Source organism: Meles meles, chromosome 13 (genome assembly GCF_922984935.1).
Source record: "Meles meles chromosome 13, mMelMel3.1 paternal haplotype, whole genome shotgun sequence".
Taxonomy (NCBI): domain Eukaryota; kingdom Metazoa; phylum Chordata; class Mammalia; order Carnivora; family Mustelidae; genus Meles; species Meles meles.
In genome coordinates, this window is record NC_060078.1 from 80,128,003 (window position 1) to 80,147,504 (window position 19,502).

The following is a 19,502-nucleotide window of genomic DNA, read 5'->3' on the forward strand; positions in this document are numbered from 1 at the left end:
GCTTAGCACCGAGACAGCCTGGAGTTAATGCCAATGTCACTTCATTGAGGGCTGTCCCCACCCCTTCCATTAGACATGGGCTCCAGTAGGGCAGACAAGGATTTTGCCCTTCAGTGGTCGTCTCACTGCCAGCCCTTCAAAGGTGTCCAGTAACTGTATAGTGAGCAAATGCGCGCTCACTCGCGTTATCGTTACTATTTACTACTACTGTGACCTAGTAATAATAGCTACCAATTACATAATGTTTTGCCTTTGTCCAGCACTGTTTAAATCTGTTACATATATTATGTTACTCTTACAACCCTAAGAGCAGGACTATTTCCCCCATTTCACCAAGAAGGAAATGAGACACAGAGAGGTCAAGTAGCTGCCCCAAGGTCAGTGGCAGAGCTGGGACCATCTGGTCCCTCAAGGCTATGATTCTATCAAGGTGACCCTGGTTTGCCACTTATTACCCATACGTCCCACCACCCACTTTGCGGATGGGGTAAAATCCACGAAACCAGGATTCCTGTCCAAAGGCTTAGCATCATCGCTCGTTACTCCGTCCCAATGACCAAGTGCATGCAACGGATACACTGTATTAAGTGCTTCTCTCCCTCCTTTCCTCCTGCATCATCATAGATTAATTACTGACCCAGTCCGGTGGATTGTTAAAAAGTCAGTTTCTAGGGATACCTGGGTGGCTCAGTTGGTTAAGCGGCTGCCTTCAGCTCAGGTCATGATCCCAGCGGCCTGGGATCGAGTCCCACATCGGACTCCTTGCTCGGCGGGGAGCCTGCTTCTCCTTCTGCCTCTGCCTGCCTCTCTGCCTGTGCTCCCTCGCTCTCTCTGACAAATAAATAAATAAAATCTTTAAAAAAAAAAAAAGTCAGTTTCTACAAGCAGATGAAGAAAACAATGCCCCAGGAGTCAAGGTTCAAGGTGCCCAGGTCAAAATCAAGTTCTCGTTCTTAACTGAGCTCGGTTCTCCTCCCCGATTTGACCATCATCATAACACGTGAGCAGCACCCAGCATCCTGCGCTGGTCACTGCCCTTCCCGGCAGTAAGACGCTGCACAGACTTAAACCCAAAACACAGACACAGTAAAATCCTTAACAGATGGCGTGTGACCCCACTCCAAGTGTCCCCTGAATCAACTATGTCAGCATCTTCCAGCCATTTGTCCCGGTGAATGACGGTGGCCTCTGAATGACGAGGCCAACTCTGTCAACCACTCACAGACGAAGAGACGGGAAGCTACCAGGAGATGTGCTGAAAAGAACAGTCTTTCCCACTTTAGAGTCGAATCAAAGGAAGAAAAATTCTGCTTTTTAATTAACTAGGCCAATTTGGCCTAGAAATGTTTCACTTTTTAAGCTGTCATTATCTCTTATGTAGAGAAACTTGCAGTGTGAAACTTGGCTGGCCCTTCTGGCCACGAGAACCCGCCTTCTCCTCTTGCTCTGTTCTCCTCCAGAAGGGGGAACAACAAACGTACCATTTACATCTCTCTCTGGAAACTTAAGTGATTGATTCGATTCTGTGTGCGATCCCAACACTTTAACAACCCTCTACGTTGGATCAATTCTAGAAAAAAGGTTAAATGTGAATCTGAAACTCGAAACAAACTCCGCCCCCGCCCCCGCCAATCTGTAGATGGAAAGAACGGTTTAGCCTAATCGCTCTGGCAGCAAGCAACCCCTGCAATCTGCCCCTGCGGAAGAGTGAGGTCACGGAACGACCCAAGCGGGCTGAAGGCCTCTAACCCAGTTAGACTAATGGGAACGGGGGTTCCAAGTGTTTGTTTCTTCAAAAAACCTAAACATTGAGTATCTATCATCCTTTCCGGCTGGGATGGCTAATAAGCCAGACATTTCAGATAGGCCATGAGTCACGGGTTTCAAAAAAGAAATTCCTCTTGTTGCGTACTTTTTTAAATCAATGTTTAAATAGCAATGGAACAGCTGTTGCTGTCAGTAACCCACACAGAGATTGTGTGCATGAACGCCCCCCCGCCCCCCGCCAACTGTGCACGTGCAGGCTCTCCCTCGACGTGGTGACACGCTCGCGGCCTCTCTGTTCCCGGTCGCACCACCGGGGCCCAGGCTCCTGGACGATCAGACAGGGAAACGGGGAGCAGGTGTGGTAGGCAACCATCCCTGTTCCTTGGCATGCACACCCCTCCATCTCCTCCCCTTGACTGTGGCCTGGCCCTCATGACGTGCTTCAAATCAACCGAACATGGTCAAGGTCATAGGCTGACACTCCAGTGGTGAGATGACACAAGGTCGTGACTTCCGAGCTGCCCACTGTTTCTCTCCTTGGCTGGCTCTGAAGAAGCAAGCAGCCATGCTGGCAAGGCCCAGAAGCAAGGCACTGAGGGCAGCCTCTAGCCAACGGCTGGCAAAGAATGGAGGCCCACCTTCCAACAGCCACCGAGGAACTGAATTTGGCCTTCCCCAGTCAAGCCTTCGGATGAGACCCCACCGTGCGGAAGCCCTGACTGCAGGTCCGGGAGAGATCCTGAAGGAGAGGACGCGGTAAACTGTGCCCGATTCTGACCCACAGAAATGGTGCAATCCTGAGTGTGTAGTGTTTTAAGCTGCTAAGTTTGGGGGCGATTTGCTACACAGCAGTTGATGGCTAATGTAGCAGGCACCCTAACAGCCGGTTCAGCCTCCTGAGGCAGCCTGCCACCACGGCATCCCACCACCCCCTCCTCGGCACCATGTCCACTGTGAGAGAAGGAGGGCCTCACTTCTGTGTAGAAGTGCCCATTCCCACAGGGTGAGCCCTGGGTGGGTCTTCACAGATACATGCATGCACAGCACCCAGCACCGTGCCCAGCGTGTGGTCAGGGCTCAAAAAATGTCTGAATTGATGAACTATCTCTACTGAGGTGAGAAAGGCAAGAAATCTTCACTTTCAGGTCCTATAATAAATGGAGTACTTGACCCAGAAAGCAAGCAAGCAAACAAAGGGGTGACTACTTGGTGACATCCTGTGGCCCTTGAGCCTTCTAAAGGAAGGCGGGCTTTTGGCTGGGTCTGAGAGGCAAGTTGGGTAGGTCATGCCTCTGGCTCACTGTCTGAACCTGGGCGGCACCATGCCCTCCCCATTCAAAGGCTCACCTATGGCGGTTGTGTTCTCAGAGGTAGAATCGGGACTGCAGAGAGGGACACGTGTAGGGAAGTTGACTCTACTCTCCAACAAGAGAACCCATGGTCTTTACCTTTGTCCTCGCTGATCCCCCTGCTCAGAATGCTTCTTCCTCTCAACCACGTTCCTTCTTTGTTGACTCAGCAAACTCTTACTCATCCTTCAAAACCCAGCCTGGCTTTACCTCCTCCAGAATGACTTTTCCCTACCTGAAGCTCATTCCCTCTTCTGAGCCACATATCTTCCCTCTTGCTCCGGCTGACCATAACAACCACAGCCATTCCTGTCTTGCAACCAGCCGTGAGCTCCCCATGCCCGCGGCCTAGAACAGGACTGACACCCACTGAGAAAGGCCAGACAGAGACCGGTTCCCACTGCTCTATGCCCAGGGAGTGACAAAATGTCACAGTTTTCACTCTCTGGGCCCCCTGAGGTTGAGGCGCAGAGTGACCTTCCTCAGAACGAGGAACCAGGGAGATGTGACAGGAAGACATTCAGTGAGCAGAAAGCGCACTCTGGAGAGAATGTTCCAACCTTGTGAACTGCAGCTGGGGGCTGTCCGGGGGAGGGAGGCAGAGCAGCTGTGAAAACACCTCAGTGGGCAGTGAGGGGTCACTTAGTCACTGAGCCTTTCCTTTCAAGGCTGACAGTTACATAATCACGTCTACACGAGAACACCACTGGTTTGCGTCAACTGTTCTTAGCCTGAGGGGGACCAACCCACTCCGTGAGCAGAAGGGCCAAACTCCTGCCTCCAAAGTGCGGGAACTAGCAGGTGGGATGAGGTGAGCTGCGCCGAGGGCGAGGGCTGCCTCCACACCGGACCAGACGGATTCCTGAGGCTGAGAGGGGGACAGAACCAGAGCGGAACCATCTGGGACACATAGATGTGCCTTGTGGCGTAGCACCAAGAGGGCTGCTGGGACGGAGATGGGGGCGACAATCTAGCTCCCCTCTGACCAGATCACATTCACAGCCGCCAGGGCCATTTTGAGAGCTCTACTGAAGGGACAGAGAGAGAAATGCAGGGAGAACAAGCAGTGAGGGGACTTCAAGGCCTGTCCTTCTGGGGCAACAGCGTGAAACAAATGAAGTGACTCGTGAGACTATGTGCTTACTATTGTGTGTCACACACACACACACACACACACACACACACACACACACACACTGCACTTAGCTGCACAGGTAAGCCGTCTGGAAGAAAACAGACCCGGTATAAATAGCAGCTACCTGACGGGGGACTACGGGTGCTTTTTGTACCAGTTCTCCTTTGTAGCTTTCCAGTACTTCCTCAGATTCCCACAACATGTCTTACTGCCACCGGCAAGGATGTGTGGCCGGAAATGCGCTCATCCACGGAAGGTACCCGGGGTCCCTTAGGTTCCTGGGGCCGCTGTCACAGACTACCACAATGTCATGGTCTGTATCTGCAGGAATTTAGTCTCTGGTCTTCTGAAAAATGTAAGTCTGAAATCTGGGTGTCGGCAGTGGGGGGTTCCTCCTGGGGGTTCCTCCTGGGGGTTCCGCGGGAGGGTCTGTTCCAGGCCTGTCTCCAGCTCCCAGTGCCAGCTGGCAGCCCTAGGCGTTCCTTGACCTGGAGGCATGTCCCTCCAGTCCTGCCCCGGTCATCACATGATGCTCTCCCTGTGTCCGAATGTCCTCTTCTCACAAGGACACCAACCCCCGGCTTTGGGGCCACCCTAATCCGGTGGTACCTCATCTTGACCTGAGTCCTCCTGCATAGACCATGTTTTCAAACAAGATCACCCGGACCCGTACGAGGGGCGGGGCTAGAACTTCAACACATCCTTGGGAACGGCACAATTCAGCCCCTAACAAGCGGTAGGTAGAAAAGGGAGACATAGAGGGCCGGGTCTGCTTCGATATCCGGCGGCCTCTCCCACTTGGGGAGAGTGACCCTTGGGTCTAGGCGGCTCTACAGGGAAGAAACAGACCCAGTACGATGCTCCCAAAAGACAGACTTGATTTCAAAGCAGGAGGAGTGTTGTCACAGAGCTGGACTGCTCATCTTGGGTGGGGAACTCCCGCTTGAGGGTCCTGGAGTGGCGTGAGGCCCCCCCCTCTCTGATGGGACGGTACCGCACAGACCGTCCCGCTAAGTGATTTTCAGGTCCCAGAAGCCCCCATCTTCCACCATCCCCACCGGCTTCATTATGACTCGAGCTTTGCCAGTGCCAGCCCGGCCACCCCCACGCTGTCCAGTCTCACACGAGCTGTGCCTTTTTTACGGTAAAGCAGCCCTGCCCGTCATCTCTCCTCCTTTCGGTCTTTCCAGGAAAGCTGGAGACGGAACACTCAGAGCTGATAGGGATAAAGGCCTCGCCCAGGTCGGGGCATGACAAATTGTGGGAGCCAAACCCCTCAGCAAACCCCGACGTCCCCAATTCCAAGGGGGTTTCACACGCCCTGACCTTCCCCAAGGAGGGTCCCACGTCCCCAAGTCAAACTGGCCAGAGGCTGAAGGCACACAGACCACCGTCAGAAGGTCTAAGAAAACAATCCTCTATTTGTTTAGAGCCCTTAGAGACTGCACCAACAATAACATTTACATAGGAAATAGCAGTAACATTGCAAGTTAAGCTTATTTAAAAAAAAAAAAAGGAAGACGTTGTTCACGATGAGAAGGCAGGCTGTCCTTCAAAACTGCCTGATCACCCCAAATACAAGAAACCCAAAGTGCTCACCTCTCTACAGGGTCCCTGAGCATGACGATCAGCTTGGCATCGGGCTGGAAGGCGTGGATGAAGTCCTGGGTCAGGAAGGGCGGCTCCCCGTCCGTGCTGTTGTCGTAGAAGAAGGTCCAGGCGTTGTTGTCCCACATGGTGGAAGCGCTGGCCTCCCCTGGAAGCAGAGAACCCCGCGAATGAGCAGCGCTGCGTGAGGGGCTCCCCTGCAGCAGCCTGTGTGAGGGACCAAACCAGGCTCCGCCGTGAGCACACAGGACTTCATGAGGAGGCAGCTGGCAAGGCCTCCCTGCCCCAGTGACCTCCCCTGCTCCCGCCCACAGCTCTCTGTCTGGAAATCCAGGTGATGCGGGCAACAGTGAGCACCTGTTTCCTCCCAGCTCCTCTCCAGGAGATATTAAAACAAAACAAAACAAAACAAAACACCCTCTCCCAGCATCTGGCCTCCCCATTTCATATTTGACATTGCTCTGGGTGCACAGCTCTGTGGCATTTTAAAGGCCCACCGAGAAGGTACTAGATGGTTCCCTTTGAAAAGCACCAGGGATGAAGGAGTCGTTGGGGGAAGCTGACCCTCATTAGGAAACTTGACGCAATCTGCATCAGATTCTCCAAGAAATCACAACGCACAGCTGGCCCTGGGCATGCTCTGAGACCAAGCAAGAGGAAGATTTTGCAGGAAGGCTCACGGGACCTCCATCTGGAGTTGCTGTGTCCTGCGTGCCCACCTGCCCCGTCACCCTGCACACAGCTGGCACTCAGTCCACGCTGACTGGGTAGACAGGGAATGGGTCCAGCCCTTTCTCATTGTGGTCTGTATGAATGAAGGATGAAATGTAATATACATTCAAGAGCAGTCATGCGACCAAGATCCACACATTTCAACATCTCTCACTCAGATACTTGAACCAATTCCCTGACTTTTTTTTTTTTTTTCAGAAGACTCATCAGAGGTTTAGAAAGAAAGGCAAATCGATCAATTACATACAAATTCAATTTCCTGACATTTTACATGGGCATTTGATACATCTCAAAGTCACTTATTCAGGGAAAATCTGAGCCAAAAGGCTAGTGTCTTTGATCAGTGATGAGTGCATCACAAAAAGGCAGGGAGTTGGCCGGGCCCTGTATATTCTGCTGGACGTGCAATCACATAGAGGTGAGCATTTCTGTTCTGGTCTTTCCTTTCTTCTTTTTTTTGAAAGATAATACCTTAAGATACAGAAGAGACAAGTCAATCAGAAGTCCTTTGAAAATTCTACTCACAGTGAATACTAGAATATTAGAACAAGAGAAGTATCTGAACCGAAACTGACAAAATTCTGTCAAATCTCACAAATGGAGTACTTCTACAACCATAGAAACATTTGTCCATCCACCAGTCCACCCATCTGTCCGTCCATCTCTCCACTCATCCTCTGTTCATTTCACATCCTTTCATCCAGAAAGCATTCATCTAGTGTCTACTAGGTGCCTGGCACTGTGCTTGGCACTAGGGATAGGAGGGAGATAAGACAGACAATCCCCTCTCCTTTCCAACCTTACAATCTAGAGGGGAGCGGCAACTCCATACACGTGGAGAGGCAGAGCGGGGCACCATGAGAGCAGAGGCAGGGACCTTTCAGTGTGTCTAGAGCCCCACCCCCAGAACCCGGCCCCTCGAATCCTTTGTTACCCCAGCCATTAGCCCAGACCACTGAGGAAAGGCTGTCTCTGACCCCTGAGCTGAGAAGAAGGAAGATCCTTCTGCTCTCCCAAAGATCTAATCAGAGGAAGCGGAAGCAGAGCTGAATCACATTCTAGGCCCGGGAGGAGCCGGAATAGAGCTGGTCCAACCAGCCCATTGCACAGATGTGCAGGCTGAGCTCAGGAACACATAGACACTGTGGTCACATGGCCCAGAGTTGGCTGGTGGCACCGGCGGGGCTAGCTGCCAGCTTTCCCCACGCCTCTCCTCTACATAAAACTTCCCAAACTCTGCTTTAGGTAAATATCAGAGCGCCGAATTTTTTCTCTAATTTTCCTTTTTAAATCTAAAAGTAAGTAAAATTAGAAAACCAAACTAAGGCTTTCCTTTTTCATTCATTATCTTGGGCTCAATTTCCTAGCCCTAAGATGTATATTTTTAGCTCTTTCATAAGAACATGAGATTCTCCCAGAGGCATACGGTGTGGGAGTCACAGTCAAATATTAATTAGACTTGTGATCTGGGGTGTGTGGACCCAAGGGTGCAAGAAAGTAACAAGTAGCCAATTCACACCAGGGCCAGGGTGGTATGGGACCTTCTCCGGCTCTCACAACTTCATTTCTTTGCGTTAATAAAACAAAACAATAAATAAATCAGGACTTAGGCATGTAAGCCTATCTCCTAGGACAGATAGGCTTCCTAGGACAGGAAGAGTCAAAAGCAAAGAGCCATCTTTCAGACGGTTGATTATAATTCCTCTTGGTTGCTAACAGAGTCACTGAATTTGGAGAATCAAAATATAATAGATTTAGGAAAATTAAAAAGCAGACCACTGCCTCAGGTAACCAATTTAAGGAACCTATGTGGCCAGACTTCACTCTTTCAGAAGGTCTAAGTGGGTAAATGTCTTCTCCTACGCTGAATCCAAGACAAATAGGTAGGTTTTTTATAAAACGTTCTTGTGAACTAAAAAAAGAGAAAAAAAAAGATTATTAATCAAGCCACCTCATTTTGAATGTCTAAAGGCATTAACCTGACAAGGGCTCGGCTTTTTCAACAGCAATTAGTCACCAACAATGCATTAGGACTATATCTATTTCTGGAGAGATGGCCTCTGTCTTCACAGGGTCCTGGGGCCAAGGATTCCAAAAGCCACAGCAGTAAATCAATGAGTCCTTGGTTAAATGTGCCTATGATCCCCATCCAAACTTAGTACATCATAAAAAGAAACCAAGCCATGTGTGCTTAATTTAAATTTTTTTAAAAAATGTCAATTTTTAGAAAAAACCATTTCAGGTACAAGGGAGCCTCCACAGAACTAAAAAAAGTCCGCTAAACATTTCTGCTGCACAGAAACTATGTCAGTAATGCAAACGTTTTACAGAGCGTTAAGAGTGATGGCCAGGTTAGGAAGCAGGCAGGCATCCTGCAACTGTCCCCCAGGCCAGAGCAAAAGCCGGGCCAGCCCCAGAGCAGAGGGCGCCCAGTGGGAGTGGGCCCCCTCGCCCAGCATCTGGCCTCCCAATTTCATGATATCTGACATTGCTCAGGGTACACAGCTCTGTGGCATTTTAAAGGCCCACTGGGAAGGTACTAGATGGTTCCCTTTGAAAAGCTCCCAGGGATGAAGGAGTCGTTGGGGGAAGGTGACCCTCATTAGGAAATTCGATGCAATCTGCATCAGATTCTCCAAGAAATCACAACGCACAGCTGGCCCGGGCTGGAGCGGCCCCTCTGGGCACCCCCCCAGAAGCCCTACCGATAATGATCCTAGTCATCCTGCTCTCCTCCTTCGCAGAGCCGGCCTGCAGGCCTTGATGAATCTGGTGTGCGGCCAGGTCAAAGAGGTCCAGGTAATCCTCCACGGGGTAGCGGTCCCGAAGCCCATCTCTCAGGCGGACAATCCCTATGAGAACCAAGAAGCAGGAGTTAATGAGGACGAAGTGGCCACTGCTGGGGGGTGGCCTCCTGGGGAGCGGCCAAGAGGGATGTCAAGGCCCCAGGGGCCCAGCTGCAGCAGCCGAGGCTCTACCCATGTGAGCTGCCGGAAGGGACTCGCAGTGAGAGCTTGCAAACTGGCCGCCTCTCACCTGCTCACTCAAGGGGCGGGGACCACCATTCAGCTGCAAGTGGCAGCTTCCAGGATGGCACACCTGTTAGAGAACGATCAACGCATCTGCTTGGAAGGCCAGGCTTGGGCTGGCTGACAGGTGCACTGGGCTGGGAGGGGTAGGTGGGGGGGAGGATTTTGAAGTGGCTGAACAGCAACGCACACAGTGTATCAAACAGGAGTGGGAGGCTTATTATTTTTTTTAAGATTTTATTTATTTGAGAGAGAGAGAGAATGAGCAGGGGAGGGTCAGAGGAAGAAGAAGCGTCCCTTGCTGAGTGGGGAGCCTGATGCGGGGCTCAATCCTAGTACCCTGGGATCATGACCTGAGCCGAAGGCAGATGCTTAACTGACTAGCCCTCCAAGTTCCCCAGAAAAGAGAGTTTTTATCTGAGCTTCTATCTCTGGCCTGTTTGATCAAGCAGCTTGTCTGTCCATGCAAACAAGGGTAATCATCCCAGAATCCTGGGACACGTGCTTGAACCCACTAGTTATTCTGCCATTGGTCAACGCAGCTGAAATTTGCCCCTTGGCTTAAAAGTGGATCAATTTCACGTGCAACTCTATTAACAACACACTGGCCCCAAACCACAGCTACCAAGGTTAACAGAAAGTGGAGATAAAATGTCCTTGTGCACAAGAGCAAGAGGTTCAAGGAGACTCTGAGTGAAGGATCTGAAAAACACACCCCTGTGCTTCCCCTGTCCCCGCCAGTGGGAGGCTGGTTGTCATTAGGGCAAATGGTGACCTGTGCAGGGAGAGCATGCTACATGACGCCGAGGCTCCCACAGCTGCCTCTGCCAAACCACAAAAGACACATTTACCCTTCTGTTCGTTCACTCCAGGAAGAACATCAAAACGTCAAATTGATTAAGTCAATTTGTCAGGAAACAAGCTGGACTTGGTCTCAACTTGGGCTCTACAAAGGAAAACTTTTAAAATTCCCTTCCAAGCAGCCTGGTCCTTTACATGAAACACGCCCTCGAGTCCCGCCCCAGCTTTGGCATTTGTCAAAGTGACCGAACGTCTCCTGGCAGAAAGGAAAAGTTTAAGAAGAGGAAACAGTGACCCGAGGGCTGTGGGGTGGCTCAAGCTAGGTGGGGTCCATGTCCATGGTCACCCCGGTGAGCAAGGTTGCCCAGAATCATGTCCACGTGATTTTCCTTCTGAGCTTAAAGCAGAGAGACAGAGCAGGTCGGACAAAAAATGAGGCCCAAAGAGGCACAGCTCTCAAAGGGGCCGGCCAGAAGCTTGAAACTCACCCCATGGGGCAACCTTTCTTCCTTCAGTGTCCCTCTGGGGTGCGGAGCCCCAGGGACAACACTGCAGAGCTGGGGTGGGGACAGCCCCAGAAAAACGCCCACCTGGCATCTGGCACTTAGCAGTCACCACTGGCAGGTGTACCAAAGCTCTTCAGGGCAAGAACAGCCGCCATTCTGCACCCTTCCCCTTGCCCTGCACACAGCTGGCACTCAATAAATGCTCTCTGGGTGGCTGGGAGTTGCATCCAGCCCCGTGGGTATTTGTGCAGGGAGCCCGGAACTAGCCAACTGCCCGCTCTCTGCCTCATGGGGTGTTTCCTCACCTCCTGCCCTGCCTCCCTGGCGAACCTGAGCATCCTGCCCGGCCCCGCCCGACGGACATCCACAAAGCAACGCTGAAAAACTGAGGACAGAGACAGGAGGCGGGGCCAGGAAGGCTCGCCCCGCCCACACGCAGGCCCCGCCCGTCACGCTCACCAAAGCGCTTCCGGGTCCACCAGTGCGGCTCCTTGATGGCGGAGAACTTGACTTCCGGGTGCAGCCGGAGGCGGTCGTAGAGGTCGGTGGTGCCGCACTTGGGCTGCCCGATGATGTAGAAGCGCGGCAGGCAGCGGAGGCGGAAGTGCTTCCCGCTGGCGTGCGACAGGTGGCCCCAGAAGGCCTTGCGCAGGGCGTCGAAGGTGGAGCGGAAGCGCTTGGAGTAGAGCACGTAGGAGTTGGTCAGGTACGGGTCGGTGGTGTTGCGGCCCGTGAACTCCTCGTACCAACAGGGGCTCTTGCTATTTGGAAGAAACTTACTGGGGATTACTGAAAACATCTGCAACGAAAGAGAAAAAGAGGGAGAGACAGACGAAGGCGGGAAGTTAGCAAAAACACGTTCTCACCACGACGCGGTCAGGCCCTGATCCCCGCCACGCTGTTCACATGTGACGTATGATTTGACCAGGGGCGAAACACTGAAATAAAGCAAAACGTGGTGCACGGCCGAGGCCGAGCTTTTCCTTAGCCCAAGATAAAACTAAAATCTGGAGAGACAAGATAACAGCTTCCTCAAAATCCAGCCTACACGCACGCGCCGGCACGCACCGCAATCTAATTAAATTTCACAGTTGGAATCTCTTCACTGGTTGTGTATTTAAATGACCATTAGAGACAAAAATGCTAATTAGGGCACAATAGAAATAGGATGATGGTGATCTACAAAAACAAGCTGAACCACCATGGCAGCGAGTCAAGTCCCTGCAATGCAATTCTGAGAAGGGGTGGCCCTGGGGTGTGTCTAGCGTCGCCATCCAGTACCTCGATTTCCTCCTCGGTGTAAACATGGGGAACAGACAGCCCTCTGCCAGTGCCCTCTCATCTGTGAGGCTGTCGAACTATCCTCATTGCACACCTCAGACATTTTTTGGTCATTTTTCTTCACTGTGTTTCCCAAAGATGGTGACAGCAAAAGGAAGCATCTATTTCTAAAAATCAATCCAACCGTCCATCCATCCAGATTAGCACAAGGCTACTCACGTGCAATTCCTGCTTCTTGAGATCTTCTCTGTCTGGGAGCTGCCTGGTCGTGAACTCGATCCTGGCGGTGATGCTGTTAATAATTAATTTAATGCTTGGGTAGTCTTTCACATATGAAATATTATTTACAGAGGGCTGGTGGTGATGTTCTTTCGTGTCACTCGGGTTTTCACCATCTATCAAGCTGGGATTGCTGGGGAAGGCTCCGTAGTGGAAAGGTGAGGAGATCAGAAGCTCTTGGTGGGCTCCAGAAAGGATGTAAGATGCCATCACCAAGGTCATGATCATCAATCCAAACACGAGGCTGCATCGCTTCCCCTTCTTGAAGCGCAGAAACCTGCCCCAGCTCTCATTCCCCTCGGCCCTCACCTCGAGGACAGCAAGCAAGTTCATCTGCTTACCGTCTACACGGAGCACAATTTTGTTCTCTCCTTTGCAGGCGGGGCACTCTGGATGACCGTGAAGGGGGCCCCCTCCGCAGACGACCTGCTGTTTGTGCTCGTTGTTGGGCAACAACTGGATGCAGCAATTAATACAGTGCCTCATGGTAATGCCCTTGGACAGCTGGCCCCCAGAGCCATGGGCGAGCCCCTGGGGAGCCCGGATGCGTGCAAGTTGTGCTGGAAAAACTTTAAGGATGTCTTTTGATTAGATAAGATGGTCTTAAGGCACAAGCAACAGACACAAATAGAATATAAAAATGAGCAGGCACCACAGCCCTGGAGAAAGAGGAAGGGCCTTCTTTGGTTCAACTCGGAAAGACAACAGAAAGACGTGCTCTCCTACTGTCATGTTCTGTAAGCAGCCCTGCAAGCTTGGAAAAGTCCCCAAGTGTGGGAGTGAGTCTGCCTGTCCTTCAGGTTTTTCCCATGGCACAAAATGAAGTGTAAGATTTCTCGCTGGAGGACATGGAGACACTCAGGAGATCGGAAGGGCTCATGGTCTCAGTGAGGCACGGGTCGGCACGCCATCCTTGGAGAGCCCCGTGAAGATTTCTTCTTCTACATCCCACACTCCTTTAAAATGTTTCCTCCTCTGGGGGGAGCAAAATCTTTAAAATGTCAGATTACCTGAACAACAAAGAAAAGAGGTTTTATTACATGATGTGATGATAGCCATAACCCTGGGATCACTTTCCCAGGAGAGAAGCTCTCTTTTCCACTCCTAGGTTTCAGTCACTCTGCTGGGTCACGAGCAAGTCACAGAAAATCACGTGGGATGAAAGGAAAGCTTTTGGAGCTCCCCATCCAACACCTTATTTTTTGTATAGATCCTAGATCCTCTAATGCCCAGCCACACCACAGCTAAGTACCGATCTCCGAATCTCAAGACTTCATAGTCGTTCCCAGATGCGTGCACGGTCAGTGACTTTAAGTTGAGAGATGAACTTAAGTATCCATGCTTTTAAAGCCACAAAATATCCAAGAAGCAGCCCAGTGAGGAGAGGAACGTGCAGAGAAACTATGTTTCCTCTCTCCCAATAGCACCCATAGTCTGTTACTGAGAACTAACCTTTAATATCGGTTTAAGAGGCAAAAGTTAATGAAAATTTAGAAACACTGAAATGATTCTCTCCTTCAGTAGAGTGCATCATATAAAAAGAAAAAAACCATTTGACTTTAAGTTATTAAGCAATTAAACCCAACGTGCTGTATTCCCCTGAGTAACATAACACTCAGACCCTGAAATCGTTTTTCACTTTCATCATCCTGGGGAAAACATGATTCTTAAAAATCCATTAACAGAATTCTGTGGTTAGAAAATGTATTGTTGCCCAAATGATGACACTTCTTTGTAGATGCTGTAAAAACAGCAAAAAAGGAGACTTCATTTCCAATAATGGCAGACCACCACTAACTAGCTGTGGGACCTCCAGGGGGCCATATAATGTCTCTGAGCTTTGCCTCCCTCCCCAGTAAAATCAGGTCAAGAGTACCTCACTTACAAGCTTGAAGCCAGTATTAAATTAGCGAACACATATAAAGAATTTGCTTAATGCCTGCCCATAGTTATTTGCATCCCCTAAAAAGTAGGCAACATTCATAACAGCATCATCAGTGACCGTTAAGATTATGATTTTTAATTGTCAGTGAATGCCAAGAATGTTCAAAGTGGAATCAAAGATGGGAGATCCTATCCCATTAGTATTCTTTAGGGCTTGAGAGTTACCCAAAGGCCGCAGACTCGCCTCCAACTTGGCGCGCGCACACACAGCCCTCAAACGATCCTACTGGTCCCCAGAGAAGGTAGGGTTAACCAACTCTGCGTTAAAGCCTGCTCGTATTGGCTGGAAGGCTGAACAACGAGGACTCACCAGCAGGAACCTTCCCTTCTCTTGGACAGAAAGGCCCCTGCTTTATCAAAATACGCCGACCAAGATAAAGCCAAGTAGCGCTTCCTAAAACGTCTCCCTCTCAACGTTCTGCATCTTATTGATATGCACTCTGTGCTTAAATTACTCAAGGAAAAGGTAAGATGAACACAATCAGACTTCTTTACAACAGGACTTTTGGAGGCCTTGAATATGCTAATGAGCCCTGTGAGTCCACAGGACAAGACTAGAAGATGCAAAATTTCCGAAACATAATTGGCCATGGAATTCTCACTAATGTCACAAGGAACCAGCTTGAGAAATGCTAGTTAAGGGAGGCCGAGATTGGGGTCAAGGCAGTTCTGGGAAGAGCAGAGGAGCAGGGGTGTGCGGGAGCAAAGCTATTCTGGAACCAGGCCACCACCCGGGGGCTCTGCCGCCCGTTCATCTCTGAGAGAAGTTGGAGGGACGTGACAGGAACCTCAAGGCTCAAATCCCTGCCTCCCACTCGCTCAACCACCTCTGACCCATCACTTGGTACAAACAATTCTTCCAAACCAAAGAAACAAAAGGGCAAGATCCCCTACTTGGAAATCCTATCGCTAAGCCAAGAAAACATTTTTTTTTTACACGTTGAAGACAAGGCCAAGCGGGGCTAAAAGGAGGCTCCAACCAGGATCTCAGTGGGGAGTGTGTTCACACCCTTCTGTGCCTCTGGCTGCAGAAAGTCTAATTAGATTTTTTTAAAAAGAAAAAAAAAACAGAGTCTTTGAAGCTCCAAGACAGGAATGTACAAAATCTGGACCCAACAGAATGGGCAAAATATTCCTAAACAAAAACAAAGGTTTCTCCTTACAAGCCAACTAACTGGGTCATCGGGGAAGCTGACAGGCTCAACAGGGAGGCTGTGGGACGTGGTGAGCCCAAACATTCGTACCCCTGGGCAGGCTGCACCCTCCAGCCAGGCCTACTCCGGTCTCGCTTCTTAACACAGAACAGGGAGCCGAGACCTGGGGTGACAACTCATTCGCTTGTTTGTTCTTCCATTGGGCAGATCTCTTCTGCAGGGCCAGCCGGGGGCAGGTAGTGCTGGAGAGGCCTTCGGGTCATGGAGACCCAAAGCCAACGGAAGACAGAGGGGACCAGAATACAAAATAAACATGTAGTCTTTGTCCCCAGTTCCCGGCAAACAGCTTCTAAAACCCTTGGAATTTCCTCAGCGAAGGAGTGAGAGGAGCATCTTGTTGTTATTCATAACAAGCCCAGCTTGACCACAGCTGAATTTATGCTAATGAGATGACTCTTGTGGAAACCCCCCCCCCAATAGCTTCACGATGGGGCTGGTGGCCAGAAAGCCCGAGCCTCCATTAGAGCGTCAGAAGGCTGGAACTTAGAGCCCCACTTCCCCAACCTCCAGAGAGGCCAGTGAGTGAACTGTCAAGGCTGGTGATTTACTAATCATGCCAATGTAACAGAACCTCTATAAAAACCCCCGAAAGGACAGGATTCAGAGAGCTTTCTAGCTGGTGAGCTCGCGGAGCTGCCGGGAGGGTGGCTCCACGCCCCTCCCCCCAGGTCTTGCCCCAGGCCCAGGCGTGTCTTCCCTCCGGCTCTTCCATGGTTTTATCCTTTATAACAAACTGATAATAGTAAATAAGGCACTTTCCTGAGTTCTCCGCATGGGTCTAGGGAATTATCAGACCTAAGGAGGGCCTTGTGGGAACCTTGGAATTGGCGGCTAGATCAGACAGAAGGTGGGGGTAGCCTTCGGACCCCGAGGCTTGTAATCAGCATCTGAACGTAATCAGATGGGGGTCTGACTGGGGTAATCCTGGGGGTCTGAACCCTTATCTTGTGGGGTCTGTGCAAGCTCCGGGTAGTTACCATCAGAACTAAACTGAATTGTAGGGCAATTCAGCTGGTATCTGGAGAGTTGGAGTTTGTTGTCATGGGGAAACAATGTAAAATTACCTTACAAGTTTTACCAAAACATATGACCAGTATCTAGTATGAAAATACCCCTTGACGATATTGATTAAATAAGTCCTACGTCCACATCCCATACGCGGCTGTGGCCGCTGTCCGTGCTTTGAGGGTTCCGGACCAAGCCCTGGCTGAATGGACAGGAGTCGTACAGAAGAAACCAGGACAGAGGGGCTTTTCCCCACCCAGAGCTTAGAGCCCGCCAGGAGTTAGGGGCTACAGGGCAAGAGCCAATGACCATGACAATGTCAGGCACCCATGAAGGCTGTGAAGGAAACACAAAGGAGAGTACAAGGAAACCGGGATGACAGGCCTTCTCTAATGCAGCATGAGGCCCAGATCATTCTTGTAGTCAGGGGCTGCTCTGTACACTGACCTCCATCCCCAGGTGAGACTTGCATCTCAACAGGAAAGGGGGTCTGGCAGCAGGATGTCCAGAGAACAGTAGTTGGGGGAGGGGGGTAACATCTGAATGATGAGAAGGAAGCCAGCCACGTGGGGCTCAGGAGAAGTAAAGACCCTGTGAAGGACAGAAGCTGGGGAGTAACCCCTGGGGGACCCCCAGGAGGATAGAACCCTGGGCTTTGGGACAGATGGGGGCTAGGAACCAGAAGCCAGATCCTGTAGGCTCTGGAAGGCAGGAGTCCGGGCTGACGTTTGTCCAAGTGCAAAAAAGCATGCACACCACGATTCTCTCAAAAGGACCTTTACAAGACATATAACTATTAACTAACATAATCCAGTGAAGGAAACTTGAATTAATGTGACTGTGTTGAAGGGAAAAGGGACCTGCTGTTACACTCCTGAACTGGCCTTTCCCAAATGCCGCAAAACATCCTGAGAACAGCGCCGCGGGAACCGAACACTCAGGTGGTTCTCCCTTCAAAAAACGAGCAGAACAAGTCCCTTGCGCTTTACCCGTCTGCAGTGTTCCAGTGCGCTTTGGGGTCAGTGGACTCATGAGTCAGGACCCCTGGTGCGCCCATGCGGGTACTAAACCAAAAGTACTCAGGTATACATTTCAGTGAGCTCGCTTCCCAGCCCCGGCTCAGCGCTGTGCCAGACAGAGGCAGACAGCAAGTGTGGGAACCCGGACCCCTGTGCGAGATCAGATGACTGGTCCCAAAATAGAAAGCGTTCAATTACCCAGCCCTGGCTAGGATGCCCCCTATTAACCTATGCACCCCAAGCATCATTAGCAAGCCATTTATAACAAATTGTAATTGAGAGACCCAGAAATACTACTTTAGAGTAAGTAATTGAATGCCCCCTCGGTGTAAGATCGATAAAGGGCATCCAATTTCACCCTAGGAAAACTTATTAAATTATTGTAGCTATGAGCTGATACAGCAGAAGAAAGATGTACAAAACTTCAAAAGAAATCTGGATGGATTTAAATAAATAGCTTCATTTACGTAGACCATTTACATCTGCCCTCGGGGAGGAGAAAAGAAAAAAAAATAGCTAATTACATTATTTTACTTGAATGTTTTAAGGGGAAAAAAAATTGATGGGTCTTAAGTGACCTTTACTAAAACACAAGGCTTTCTTCTGATTAGCATGTCTAACTGCTGACATTTCTCTTTGGGCTACGCATATGGAAATACATTTCTTCAAGGAACATTCATCAACAAGTTTAAGAAAGAACATGTCTCATATTTAACTCAAAGATAGAAGATTGTCCCTGAGGTGAGAAACAGCAAGCTTGGAGAGTCCTGTACAAACAACAGATGACCAGGTTCGACTTTACAGCTGGAGTTTTATGCTTTTGATCATAATGCAGTCAATCACCAGAATAAAACAACGAGCCTCAATGATCCTCACTGGCTAGAGTCTAGTGGAAGGAAGCCAGTCAGCAGGTCTGTGGGCCAGGATACCAAAGCGGTGTCCACCCGGAGACTTTAGGTGAGTCCCCAAAGTGATCTGGGCGTCTGGATTCTCAAAAGAAATCCCTGACAGTAACAGATCACACACAAAACTGGAGCCTGGGTGCCGGAGGTGGGAAATGAGGCTTTGACATTGGGCAAGTCGTTCTATTCCTCCCGTCCTGTTTCCCTGCATGTAAATGGGAACGCTCGCAGGACCTACACCAGAGCACTGCTGCGAGCATTAAGGGATCAGTTCATATAAAGTGTTTAGAAGAGTGGCCTACAGTAAGTGCTCAATAAATCTTAGCTCTTTTGGGGGCACGTGGGTAGCTCAGATGGTCAAGCATCTGCCTTCGTCTCAGGTCATGATCCCAGTGTCCTGGGATCAGGCCCCACATTGGACTCTCTGCTCAGTGGAGAAGCTGCTTCTCCCTCTCCCTCTACCCTACCCCCATCCCCTGCTCATGCTCTCTCTCTTTCACTCATTTTCACTCTATCTCAAATAAATAAATAAAATCTTTTTTTTTAAATGTTGGCTCTTTTTATATAGACATAGTCCTAGACCACAAGAATTATCTGGTGAGGAGCAGTTGATTACTGCTTACAGTAGATTGCATTATTGGTTCCTTTATCAACCTGCCCTGTAGTCTGCCTTCCTTCACGTGAATGACTGTGCAGCCCCTTCAACGGGACTGTGGAGTACAAGTCTCCACCCCTTAGCTTGAGTGTGGAGACCAGCTCTGGCCAATGGAATGAGGCAGAAGTGACAACGTGCCAGTCCCAAGCCCAGGCCTTGAGACTCGTCACACGTACCCACTCAACCTCTGCACCTCTGCCGTCATCATGGGAAGAACATGGTGGCTTGGCGGCGCTTGGCGGGGGTGGGGGGGTTGGTACGTGATAGAAGCCAACC

The 19,502-nt window shown here is 50.3% G+C and overlaps 1 protein-coding gene across 8 annotated transcripts in view; it reads right to left on the minus strand.

The window, feature by feature from the left end:
* Positions 1-19,502, minus strand: part of CHST15 (carbohydrate sulfotransferase 15) — a 76,189-nt gene that overhangs the window by 20,167 nt on the left and 36,520 nt on the right. For all 8 annotated transcript variants that reach the window (XR_006821291.1, XR_006821290.1, XM_046027617.1 and 5 more), the window contains 4 exons: positions 12,428-13,497; positions 11,387-11,726; positions 9,297-9,443; positions 5,851-6,007 (listed from right to left, as the gene is read on the minus strand). Coding sequence is in view for 6 of the 8 variants with exons in the window: in XM_046027617.1 (XP_045883573.1) it covers positions 5,851-6,007; positions 9,297-9,443; positions 11,387-11,726; positions 12,428-12,973 (1,190 nt within the window). In the remaining 2 variants the exon portion in view is untranslated. The remainder of the gene's footprint in view (positions 1-5,850; positions 6,008-9,296; positions 9,444-11,386; positions 11,727-12,427; positions 13,498-19,502) is intronic.